We start from the raw sequence: 12,705 nt of genomic DNA on the forward strand, positions 1-12,705 counted from the left end.
GGGGAGTCCCTGTTCCCCCGAGCGCCGCAAGGAGTGACCAGGAACAATGGTCACAAGCTGGCGGAGGGAAGGTTTAAGTTGGACGTCAGGAGGGGCTACTTCACGGTCAGGGCGGCTAGGGTCTGGAACCAGCTTCCAAGTGAGGTGGTGCAGGCTCCCACCCTGGGGGTTTTTAAGAGGAGGTTGGATGACCACCTTACTGGGGTCGTTTGACCCCAGTACTCTTTCCTGCCATGGCAGGGGGTCAGACTAGATGATCTGCTCAGGTCCCTTCCGACCCTAGAAACTATGAAACTATGGTCTGGCCAAGTTTTGCCAATAACACCAGACCCTGGGGTAAAGCATCCACGCCAGAAGACAGGAGGGTGATCCAGGCTGACCTTGATAGCCTCAGGAAATGGGCGGAAGAGAACCTGACGGTGTTTAACAACGAAAAATGCAAGGTTCTCCACCTTGGGAAGAAAAACCTGTAGCATCCTTCTAGGCTTGACAGTGCTACTCTGGCTAGCACTACGGATGAAAGGGACTTGGGGTCATGACTGACCACAAGATGAACATGAGCCTTCAATATGATGCTACGGCTAGTAAAGCAAGCAAAATGCTTGCTTGTATCCACAGATCCTTCTCAAGTAAATCCAGGACGTATTCCTCCCATTGTATTTGGCCTTGGTGAGGCCACAGCTGGAGTACTGTGTCCAGTTTTGGGCTCCATAATTCAAAAAGGATGTGGAGAAGCTTGAGAGGGTACAGAGGAGAGCCATGTGTGTGGTCACAGGTCAGGAAAGCAGACCTTATGAAGAGAGGCTGAGAGCCATGAGATTCTTCAGGCTGGAAAAGTACAGGCTCATGGGTGATCTGATGGCCACCTATAAGTTTATCAGGGGCGTTTACCAGGATCTGGGGGAATGTCTGTTCACCAGAGCTCCCCAAGGGATGACAAGGTCGAACGGTCACAAACTCCTCCATGACTGTTTCAGGCTGGACATAAGGAAGAACTTCTTTACTATCCGAGCCCCCAAGGTTTGGAATAGACTGCCGCCTGAGGTGGTTCAAGCACCTACTCTGAATGCCTTCAAAAGACATCTGGATGTTTATCTTGATGGGATCCTATGATCCCTGCTGATTTCCTGCTCCTGGTGCAGGGGGCTGGACTCGATGATCTTCTGAGGTCCCTTCCAGCCCTTATGTCTATGAAATCAATTGTCTTGGCACTGGGAAGACTATTAGTCCTTTAACTAGTTAGAGCAGAGAAATAAAGGTACATAGCCTTTTTGATCTATTATACATTTGTGAATAAATTAAACCATAGTATGTCTTTTTGGCTATTGCTATAGCTTTTGTGGCAGAAGCAGTTACAGCTGCCTGGGAAAAGCAATACTTTTTTTTTCTAAACACAGAGTACTTTGATCCAGGATCTCCTTTTAATAGCTGAGTCTTTGGACTTGGATTTTATTTCTTCTTATGTTTATTTCCAAAAGGATATAGTTTTTCTTCCGTTTTTTAATTTGTGGTGCTTGTTTCTTTTGCAATCATAGAATCTTGTCTGTGTATAATACATATCATTTTACATGCATACAACATATGTAAGTATTTAGCCAGTGGCCACTCTGACCTACCCATAATCCTTTCATGTTCCTGCAGAAGTGGTCACCGGAGCAGGTGGCCTACATAGCCTGTCCCTTTCCCATAGTGATAGATCCTAGAAGTACCCTGACCTAGATCTTCTGCTAGTCCCCACAGACCAAATAATTTTTCTTTGTAGCAAAATGTTCAGTTACTAGGGGAAAAATCAGTAATGCCTACCGTCTTAAAAGTAAAGCATATTGTGGATTGGAGACTACAAAATGGAACCTGGGGTTAAGTTTTAATGCTTTCTTTCCACTGTCACACAGCACATACAACCCAGTTCACCCAACCAGGCTGGACCTATCTGCAGGCGGATGGACACTTAAAAAAAGGTGGCAGCTATGTAGCTCTGACCGATGGCCTAGGCAATCTTACTATCATCATTGAAACTATGGTAATGTTCTCAAGTAACTCTAACAAAGTAATTATGCTCTAGTGAGTGTTTTATTTTGGGAAAATTACAATGCAGGAAATTCTGTATTTGCAAAATGTTATGATACTAGCAGATAGAAGCTCTCTTGTTTGCCTTGAATAAGGTAGTTATCTAGATATTGCACTTACAAGTGTGGGCTAACTTATATTTTAATACATAGTGCAGTGGAAAACTTTTTCAACTAATGATTCCCCCCTTCGTTTTTGCCATTTTAAACAGTGTACCAAATAAAGAAATTGGCCAGCAATAATATTAGTTCCAGAAGAGCACTGAACTTTGAAACAAATAGGCTTTGGTAACTGATCCCATGTTGCACTCATATTGTTTTTTCCTTTTGGCAGATAGTTTAAGGTTTTCGTCGGAGTTGGCAAACGATCAATTTTAGTGCTGGCTTTTGATTTGTTGTGATTCATTTTACTTCCAGACTCATAACCACTCTGAATGTATCAGACCCCGACTACTTCCTTTCAGTGTGTCATCTCAGATAGCAACTTTCTACCTCAAAGGATCCTTTGTAAGTAAATACTTTCAGTAGTAGCATATTGACATACTGACTCTTGATTTGCACTCAGGTTGCTGCCATGTATAATTAACTGTATGTACTCCAAGTGCTTATAGAAGGATGACAAAAATAGAATAGTCCTTTGTATATGTGGATGGTGGGTTCTAGTGATTTGCTTATGTAGCAACTACTGCTGTCGTTGAGGTACCTTTTTTTACTTAAGTGACAAAGGCCCTACATATTGGTACTGAAAGATGACCATTTTTATTACATATTAGAAGCACCTACCAACAGCAAGTTGGATTCTGTTTGTTCTTAATTTTTTTTGTGATAGTAACTTAAGTGGTGTGCGACTGAAAACCATTTTCCTGCATTTGATCTAGGTATTTGTTCGACTTTCCCTTTCCTGTGGGACTGATTTAATATGCACTTAACACATCTGTTAACCACACATTAAATGGATCCTCTTCTCTGTGAAACTCTTGTCCACGCTGTTCATCTAATCCAGTCTCCCATCCAGTTTTAAACTATAGCACTTCTACTGTCCTTACAAATCTGCCCAGGTTTGGACTTGCTAACTTGCCAAGCTGAGAGGTGGGTGACAACCTGTGCTACAGCTTTAACTCTTTTGGAAGCTGTTCACCCTTATAGTGAGGAGGCAAGCAAACTTTTTTGGATGCTGGTGGTCCTTCAGTGCCTGTTACATGGTTATTGCTAAAGGGCAGACATGGGGGTCTTGTAATGGATATAGTTGGTTGGGAAAAATTCTAGAGCATCTGGGCAAAAAGAACTATGGCATATGTTTCAGTTGCACATTCATGGGCAAATAACATGAGTAGAGCTTTGTTGTAGAGATTTTTGTTTCTGTGCTAAGCTAATATTGGCTCTCACTTCTGAGTGCTAGTTTGTCAGGTTATCTGTACAAGGTAGACCTAACTTACCCCTTCCCACTCCCCCAGCTAGTTGCTACCTATAGCTGCTATTTTTCTGAAGAGTAGAAGTCTGTGTTTGAGTTCAAATAGCTCTTCCTGATGGAGAAAATACTCTACCTCTTTTCTCAAGAGTGTCTGTGGAGTTGGCTCTTTTCGAGTGAAACATGAGCAGTACAGCAGTAGCCTCCACCAACACCCACAGTATCCAGGACAGTTTATAAACACTTGGTTTTAATTTCTAGTAGGGCTGGTTCTTCTGACCCCTTCACAGCTGAGCAGGCTGTTGTATTAATAGGTTTGGTTTTTAACGCCTTTACTCGTAACTGTAATAATTAAATGACAGACTTTAGATAGTACTTCTGCATTATTCCTGGAACCCAGCTCTGCTTGGGGCATGTGCCAGGTCATTACTTTTAACCATATATAGGTTGCTTGGCAAACCATAAGGTAACTGTTTTTTTCTGTGAATTCGCTGTAATTTTTAATTAAAAGACTTGTTGAAGGCTTGTGGTCTTTATTACAGAATAGTTAATCTGCCACATGGTTGACAGAATTTGAGCCAGTTCAAAACCATTCATTTCCATTTTTTTTTATAGTAAATGACTCTTAATCATTCTAATGTGACCAAATCCTGCCACTTTTCTGCTGTCCAAATGATTCAGTGAAATGCATGTAGTGGTCTTAACCCTGCTGCCGTCAGGTGTAGGAACTGCTTTCATGCTTGGCACCAGTGCATTGTCATCCATGAAATGGAAACCAAGAATTTAATGGTAGACTTGGAAGGAATTCCAGTCTTTAGAAAGGCTTTTCTGACATGGGGCAAAGATCCACTAACAAGAGGGAGGTGTGAGCTGCACTGGCTAGCCCAGTGATTCTCCCCAGGGTGCCATGGCACCTTGTAGTGGTTTGAAATCCTGTCAAAGGTGCCATAGGATGCTATGCCTTATTAATGCTATTAGGATTTACTGGATAAAACGCTAATTAAACAAATGCATAGTTATGGTCTTTCTGAGCTCTTTGCAACAGAATTGTAGGTTTTCTTTTGCAGAGAACTTACTTGTCTGTAGTCGGACTGAGAATGAAAAGCTGGCATTTTCCAGGGTGTGTTATAAGTCCATCTTGGGGTGCTGCATGAGAATCTCTGTGTTAAACTGTACCTTTTTTTGTTGAGCAGCAGAAGATTATTTTTTTGGGCTTTTGGTCCAGCATCTTTCACTGGAGCAACAAAACTTTAAAACCTCAGCATTTCCTAAGAAAAATCTTCTTACAATTTTCATTTGTTTCTTCCCAGCATAAAGTAAAGGCACTTCAAGTATGGTATTCGAAGCTTGATTTTGGATCTGCAAATTCCACCCTATTCCAGCCACTCAGTCCTATAGAGGTGGGTTAATTGCTGCTTGATCAGTATTAGTTCTGTGTAAGAACCTTTTGCTTTTTCTTATTAGTGCCAGATAACTATCAGGGATTAGAAGAGAGATTTGGTTTGTAAATGAAGATCTTTTTAAGACTCAGTTTGCTTGATGTTTTTGTTTTGCTTGAGCCACTAGCAAATGTTCTTTGTAGCCTAGATGTGCATTGTTACCTTTAAGTACAAGGTATGAAGTGTGGCTACCCAGGGCTTAACTTCATGCACATAAACAAAACTTGGCGTATGGACATGGCCACGCACAGTACAGCTAGCTTTTCACTACAGGGAAGTGCTAAGTAAGAGTAGGAAGGACTGGTGATGTTTCTGCTACTGAGAGTATGTTGCTCGACTACCATGTCACTCACTTTTCCTATTAGTAGGAAGAAGGCCTGAGTAGGGAAGTAAATAACTTATTAGCATGACAGTGTCCTACTAGATACCTTTGTTTTTCTTGCCATGTATCCTTGAAGCATGAGGAATGGGTGTACAGTCAACCTCAGTCTTTTACCACTAACCTTGCTTAAAACTGCCTTTGTTCCTGGGACAGCAACAATTTTGCATTCCTAGCTGACTAGGGATTTGCAGGATCAAGGCCTCCTTTCTCTGGCCAGGAGATAATCCACTTAACTTCCCAACCTCTACTCTTTGCCAAAATTACTGGCTTTTGAAACCTGCATGGGCTTTTAACACATTTAGAATTAGTAGTGTGCTGGGGAAACCCCCTGTTACTAGTAAATCTGTTACAATCAAAATAATGGGATTGTGACTGTGCAAGAAATTCTTCAAACTGGGTGCTTGATGGCCCTGAGAAATACAGCTTCTCAGAAGGAAAGTTCCACAGGGTGTGTGAGCTTGCTTAAACCCTGCTGTAACAAGTGTTTCCAGATAGATCTCTATGCTGCCAGGTACTGCTTTTGCTCTTCATTGCAATTCCAATGTCTTTCCCACCCTGAATGGACAATTCAGGCTGTGCATATTTCTTTCAAATAGTCTGCAGGATGCTGTAGTATAGCACTTTTTGGTTGTGGTTCAGGTGATGGGGGAAGAACCCCACTCCCTTCCCCCTCCCCCCTAAGCATCTTGGTAATCTTGCAGAACTATCAGACACTGAGGCAAGATGGCATGATTTTTGTATTTAACTTGGACATTTAAGAGAATCCTGCAGGATTGTGATTCTCTAATTGTACCTTTTTCATTTCAGGTTTTTGAAGGAACATTTACTTTAAATCTGGATGTGGATGAAGTCTATACTTTAACCACCCTCAAGACAGGCCAGAAGTGTATGTACAAGGAACCTCCCCCATCACAGCCTTTTCCTTCAAATTACAAGGATGATTTCAATATCCGTAAGTTAGCTCTAATACCTTGAGGTCTGGGCTGCCATCTTTGTGAGTAGAGGAGTTAAGTTGCCCAAAAGGACAAATTGTTAATATAGGTAGTTTTCTCTACGGTCTGAATGATGTGTCTTTAAAATTTGTAGCCTAGCCTCTGCTTGTCTGTAGACAGTGGTGGACCTGTAGGTTCTAATGCATTAACACTGAGTAATTAAGCAAACAGAACTTTATGCTATATTTGTCTTTGCACACACCTCTACTCATAAGTGATAAATTATGCTGCTGTTTAGCTTTGAAATGGTGACTTGTGCTTCTTAATTTGACTGAGAGGCTACCAAATACAGATGTAGTACACTGTCTCTCTGTCTCATTGGTTCTACTGATCATCTCAACAGGAAATGAATCATGTGAGGTAATAGATGTTAAGTCTATCACATGTACTGATATAATGTGCCAGGAATATAAATTCCAGCATTTCTTTAAGTCTGTTAAACTTCAAGTGTACATTTACACCAGGTGCAATAAAGACTAACACTCCTATGACCAACAGGTCTCTAAGGCCCAGTTAGTTGCCTCTTTTTGCCTGTTGGCTGCATATCATAAATTTTAGTGTACCTTTGCTACTTTGGGAAAATGTTTTACCTTGGAAATGAAGACTTATGAAACTGAAATCATACAAAGAACTATTCAAAATAAGCAGAAGCGTCTTCTAGCATATTGTATATCCTGCACAAGTAATCGGCCCTATTTTTAGGGTTTTTTCCTCCCGATTTGGGTCTTGGAAGAGGGAGAGGTACCTCACAGCCAGGCAATGGGTAATAATAAGACCAGTAATAGGTCAATGGGTTAATAAGATGGGTAATAACAGGTGTAGTGTTGAAGATACTACCTTGTGACTAATGATTGGTTGCCAAATTGTAGTTAATTTATTTTGTACAAACATACATTTAACACTTTCCTGCCACTCTTGAATCAGGAATGAGGTTCTCATGCTTCGGTTACTTCTGGTGTCACTGCCCAGAATGTGAAGTACTGATAGTGAAAAAGTCCAAAGCTTACACTTTTTCAGATAGTGCTACCCCCTTCAGTTACTCAAAGTAGTAAAATGCAGTTTTAATAGCATTCTTGCACAAGATTTTTACCATGCTTTTTGCATGTCATGTTGCTCCATGCAAACTGTCTCTTACACCAGAAGACATACAGTGTCATTCTGATTCCTAATTAGCATGGGGTGAGCTAATTTTTCAGTTCCATTCATTGTTGTTAGTTAGCCCATCCATAGTCATGTGTGGACACTGTTACACTACTTCTAAGTGATTGGAGCAATGCAGCGTGGTTTGAGTACTGCTATCGGGTACCAGACGTTTACTGTCTGGTATGTTTTCCTATGATATCTACTATGTCTGCTATGTTTTAAAATGATGCTTTAAATCAGTGGTCACCAACCAGTCTATCATGATTGACTAGTTGATTATGAAGCCTTCTGACAGTCTATCTCAGTCTGGGGGTGCTGAATGAACACTAACGCTCAGCCCCCTCAGACTGTGATACAGAGCTGCAGCTGCTTCTGGAGCAGCATGATGCTGCGTGCATCCCACCACTGAACTAAGCCACACCTCTTGCCACTAGGGCTGGGCCAGGTGAGTGGAACAATCCCCCTCCATGCCCTGCTGTGCCCCCTGCTGCCAAGTGAGTGGGGCTTCAGCCAGGCTGGATGGTTGCAGGATCGGAGCCTGGGCATCTTATCTAGGTGTGCGGTGGGGGGGGGCTCCCGCTGCTGCACACACCCTAATTGAGGCTCAGGGGGCATGTGCCCCCTCCCCCCCAATCTGTGTGCAGTGGAGGCAGCTGCTGCTATGCAGTGGGTTTTGTGTCCTGAACCTGGCTGTAGCTGCTCCCAGGGCAGATGCAGTGCAAAGATTGGGGGGGGGGCGGGATGTGGCCACCTGGGCCTCCGTCAGGGTACATACAGCGGCTGGAGCCCTCGGGTGAGCCTGAACAAGATGCTCAGGCTCTGATCTTCCCACAACCCAACCTGGCTGGGGCCCCACTCACCCCTGCCCTGCCTTCTGCCCCACTCCCTCCCTCACCCTGCCCCCTCCCTCCTGCACAGACTGACCTGGTCTGTGGGGAGTTGCACGTGGTAGATCCTGGGTTGCACTTGAATTCAAGAAGTGATCTTGTATTTAAAAAGGTTGGAGACCACTGTTTTTAAATACTTGATTTGTATGTCTAAGTCGAGGGAGGTCAAGCTCCTGCTCCTAGTAGGGGCTGTTTTATAAGTGTAACTTTTTTTTTAAATTGAAGTACAAGGTCAGAGATTTTTGGCTCATAACTTTTTCACCTGTGAATCATTTATACTCAAATTCATCCTTCTAGCATGACCTTGTAGTTACATACTTAAACACCTGATATGAAACCAGATTTTAATTCTTTAGTGATACTAATTCTTGAGCATGCATGCTCTCCAATAAGTCATCCAGATGAATCTTTGGAGGAGAACTGATGAAAATACGGTGCAGGCAGAAATAAAAGGAAACTGAATGTTTCAGTTATGCAAGTTAAATGGTTTGGGTTTTTGTGTTTTTTTTTTTTTTTTTTTTCCCCCCAAATAGGTAACCCAGCTTTTAGTGAAGCTCCGAATTTTGCAGACCAGACTGGAGTATTTGAGTATTTTGTCAACACTTCTGACCCTGGGGATCACATCTACACACTTCGCCAAGTGGTGGTTCAGCGACCTATTACTTGGGCTTCTGATGCAGACCAGACCATCAGTATCATTGGAGACTTCAACTGGTATGTAAAGTTTTTTAATGTAGTTCCTGAAAAGATATTATTCTTATACTGTTGGGCTGCCAGTGGCTAATTCAGAGGTGGGCTAAATCTGGCCTGCTAGGCCATTTTATTTGGCCTGCAGGGCCATTAAAAACTTGAGAAAATTAATATTTATCTGTCCTTTGGATCCTGTCAGAGATGACAAGAGCCAGGGGCAGTAGGACCCAGAGGAAGCTGTGGCAGGCTCCTGCAACAGCAGGGCCTGCCTGGCCCTGCCCCACCAGCTGGATGGCCTGGAACCATGTGGCTTCTTGTGGCTACACTGGCATGGGAAACTCAGGTAAAAGGGGGTGGGGAAGGGCAGGGGAGGACTGTGGGCAGGGAATGAGCTGGTGCTGAGCATGGGGGAAAAGCATCCCCTCCCCTGCCCCGTGGCCGGCGCTCCTGGCTGCAGCTGCTCACAGCTGCGTGGGACTGTCCTGAGCACGCACAAGCAGCCCTGTGTGGGCAGCGAGTGGCTGCAGTGTGGGGCCGCTGGCCGTGAGGTAGGAAAGGGGCCGCTTTTTCCCACACTCAGCACCAGCATGTAACCCGCCCCCACTGCCAGCCTGGGCCCAGTGCTGGCTCCGGACTCTCCCGTTGGGTCTGCGCCATGGCAGGAGCAGCTGTGGCCTCCCCGCTTGCCGTGCTGGGCAGTGTTTGCTGTTGCTGCCTGCCTGATGCTGCTATGGTGGGCAGCACAGAGGTGGTGGTGGCAGCTGCACTGTAGCCTACCGCAGTGCGAGCTCTGGGCGGGCAGCAGCAGCAAACACTGCTGGGCACAGCAAGCAAGGAGGTGGCAGCTGCTGCTGCTGCAGCACAGCTCCAACAGGCAAGCCTGGAGCCGGTGCGGGGCCCAGGCTGGCATTGGGGGTGGGTTACAAGCTGGTGCAGACCACAGGGGGAAAAAACGGCTCCTACTGCCTGTGCCTGCTCAGGACAGCCCTGCACAGGCTGAGAGTGGCTGCAGCAGGGAGCACCAGGCACGGGGCAGGGGAGGGGACGCTTCTCCCCTGCGCTCAGCACCAGCTTGTTCCCTGCTGACAAGTGTGGGGTTGGGGCTGTGCATTTTCCCCCCACCTGTACCACAGGTCTGAGGGGGGCACTGAGAGTGAGTGGGCATGGGAGCCAGCGGGAGCATGGGCCCACAGTGGTGTACTGGGGCCAGCGTCAACGGGCCCAGAGCAGGGCAGCAGGAGTACAGGGTCCTGGCCAGCAGGGGCTCTGTGGAAGCAGGCCAGCTTCCCTCTCTCCCTGCTGGTGCATCTCAGCCCAACTCCACAGACCCCTGCTAGCCTCTGCCCCACTCTGGGCCCCGCTGGCACTGGCCCTGGCACATTGATCCCAAGACAGTAGGACATTGGTCTCAAGATGGTGACCAGGGGTCAGGGCACCTGTCAAGGGGTGGGGACTACCCATGCGATCCTCAATAGCTTGCCAAAACTGGGTAAGCAGCCCTCTGCCCGAAATAAAAATTGCCTGCCCCGGGCTAATTTTTCATCCCAAAGCTCACCTGTCTCCAGTGTGTCTGTATCTGGGCCTCTCTACTATATCTGTAAATTATGCAAACTGAGCAAGTTGCACTGTGACACAGTGGACACACCTACATGTGCATTAACATACTTTAATTTTATGTGCATTAAATCTAATACCTCTGGATGTATTGACACATGCACTTTAATGCACATTACCCTACTTTAATGCATATTAAAGTGTCACTTTAAGATGTGCTTTTTACTTAATGCACATTAAACTAAGCCAGTGCACATTAAGCATCATGTTAAAAGCATGGCTTTTTGTTAATGCGCTTTAAGCCATTTTCCTAGCACCTGTACAAAAGCATGGAGGCTGCTCCAGTGCACTGTAATAGACTGCAGATTAATCAAGTCTGCAGATTTGATTGAGTCATCTGGAGCATGGTAGTTATCACACTCCACCAGCCTCCTGTCTCATGTATCGGTGTCCCTGCGCTTCAAAATGGTGGTGCAGGTGCTTGAACTAAAGCAGGTCTCAGAGTCTCTCTAATTAAAGCACCACCTCTTCCCACCCCTGGAGCATGTGTAAAAAGTGCCTGGAGGTACTAGATTCAATTTGAATTAACTAAAGTGCATTAATGCACATGTACCTCACAATGCAGGGTGCATCTACAAGCTAATGTGCATTTTCCAATCTCAACTAAAGAGCATGGGGCACTTTTACACATGCTTCGGGGGGCGAGGGTGGTGCTTTAATTAGAATGACTCCGAGAGTTGCTCTATTTAAAGTGCTGCAGCATCTCATGTATCAGCATCCAGTGTGTTGTAATTAATGTGTTAGGGTAGTTTCCGCACTTGTGTACAGGCACCCAGTTGTTTGTTTTTAAGTGATGCTTAATGCACGTTAGCCTATTTTAATGCATGTTACATAGTGTGGTTTTTAAGTGACACTATAATGCGCAATAGCCTATTTTAATGAGCATTAAAGCACACGTGTAGATGTGCCCAGTGACACATGGAGTTGAATATCTTCTGGTGTAGGTGGCTTATTTGACTTAAATTGTTTCCAGCTCTTCAGGAATAGAAGCATTTCATATGTGCAAGGTCAGACTTTTGAGTATTTTAGTGTAAGTACCTGCTAATGTGCCAGGAAGGACCAAATGATTTCATATATTGTGTGCAAATATGCAGAGAATCTTATGTGGCTTTAAATTGGATGAGCTAGATTTTATTTATGCTGACGTTTTGTGTTTGCTTTTTGAAGCTCAGTGTAAATGTCTACACTGGTATGTTTGGTATGTTTTGTGAATGTGAAGAAGTGATATGGTTACAATGGTCTTGGAGTGTCATCTTCTGGCAAATCCTAGAATTGCATAGATTTGATCTACTGAGCTTGCACTACTTGTCCATTTCTGGTAAAAATGCCTGGATTCATCACTCGTGTGACACCTAGTAAAAGAAAGTTAGTAATCATCTAAACAAACTAGGAGAGAGTCCGTTGCAGCCCTATACGTGAATGGGAGATTTTATTGCTTTTGGAAGTGTGTATTGTACTTAAGTAGTGGTTTGCTGTCCAAAACCTGCAGAGTATGTGTGGGTCAGGCGAGTGTGTGGACAAAATCCTAATAGGATGTTTTAGTGCAGTTGTGGATGGCAGTGGTTAGTATCCCTTCATTACAAATGTCCTTTTTGAAGTTTATTGGAAGAACTGCCCTTCTGATTGCTCATTCAGCACTTCCCATATGATGTCTTTAGTTCTTACGTGGCTTGAGAACCACATAATTTTATCTCACTTTGAGATGAGCTCCTGGGTGGTTGGTGGTTACAATGTGATTGCCAAAGCAACAATAACCTAGCATTTTACTTTATGGTTCAGGGAGCAATGATGATGGGAGTCAAGTCCTAAACCTATCTTTCAAGCAAAATATTTCATAGTTTCATACTTTCTAGGGTCAGAAGGGACCTGAGCAGATCATTGAGTACGACTCCCTGCCATGGCAGGAAAGAGTATTGGGGTCAAATGACCCCAGCAAGGTGTTCATCTAGCCTCCTCTTAAACACCCCCAGGGTAGGAGCCAGCACCACTTCTCTTGGAAGTTCATTCCAGATCCTAGCTGCCCTAACCGTGAAGTAGCGCCTCCTGATGTCTAGTCTGAATCTACCCTCTGCCAGCTTGTGACC

At 44.5% G+C, this 12,705-nt stretch overlaps 1 protein-coding gene across 3 annotated transcripts in view; it reads left to right on the forward strand.

Annotated features, from left to right (window-relative positions):
• GALC (galactosylceramidase) overlaps window positions 1–12,705 on the forward strand; it is an 83,597-nt gene that overhangs the window by 44,191 nt on the left and 26,701 nt on the right. For all 3 annotated transcript variants that reach the window (XR_002097643.1, XM_019518695.1, XM_019518694.1), the window contains exons 10-14: window positions 1,893–2,020; window positions 2,484–2,573; window positions 4,785–4,874; window positions 6,103–6,247; window positions 8,851–9,031. Coding sequence is in view for 2 of the 3 variants with exons in the window: in XM_019518695.1 (XP_019374240.1) it covers window positions 1,893–2,020; window positions 2,484–2,573; window positions 4,785–4,874; window positions 6,103–6,247; window positions 8,851–9,031 (634 nt within the window). In the remaining variant the exon portion in view is untranslated. The remainder of the gene's footprint in view (window positions 1–1,892; window positions 2,021–2,483; window positions 2,574–4,784; window positions 4,875–6,102; window positions 6,248–8,850; window positions 9,032–12,705) is intronic.

This window comes from Gavialis gangeticus, unplaced genomic scaffold (assembly GCF_001723915.1).
Source record: "Gavialis gangeticus isolate Ggan-Ray unplaced genomic scaffold, GavGan_comp1, whole genome shotgun sequence".
Lineage (NCBI taxonomy): Eukaryota > Metazoa > Chordata > Crocodylia > Gavialidae > Gavialis > Gavialis gangeticus.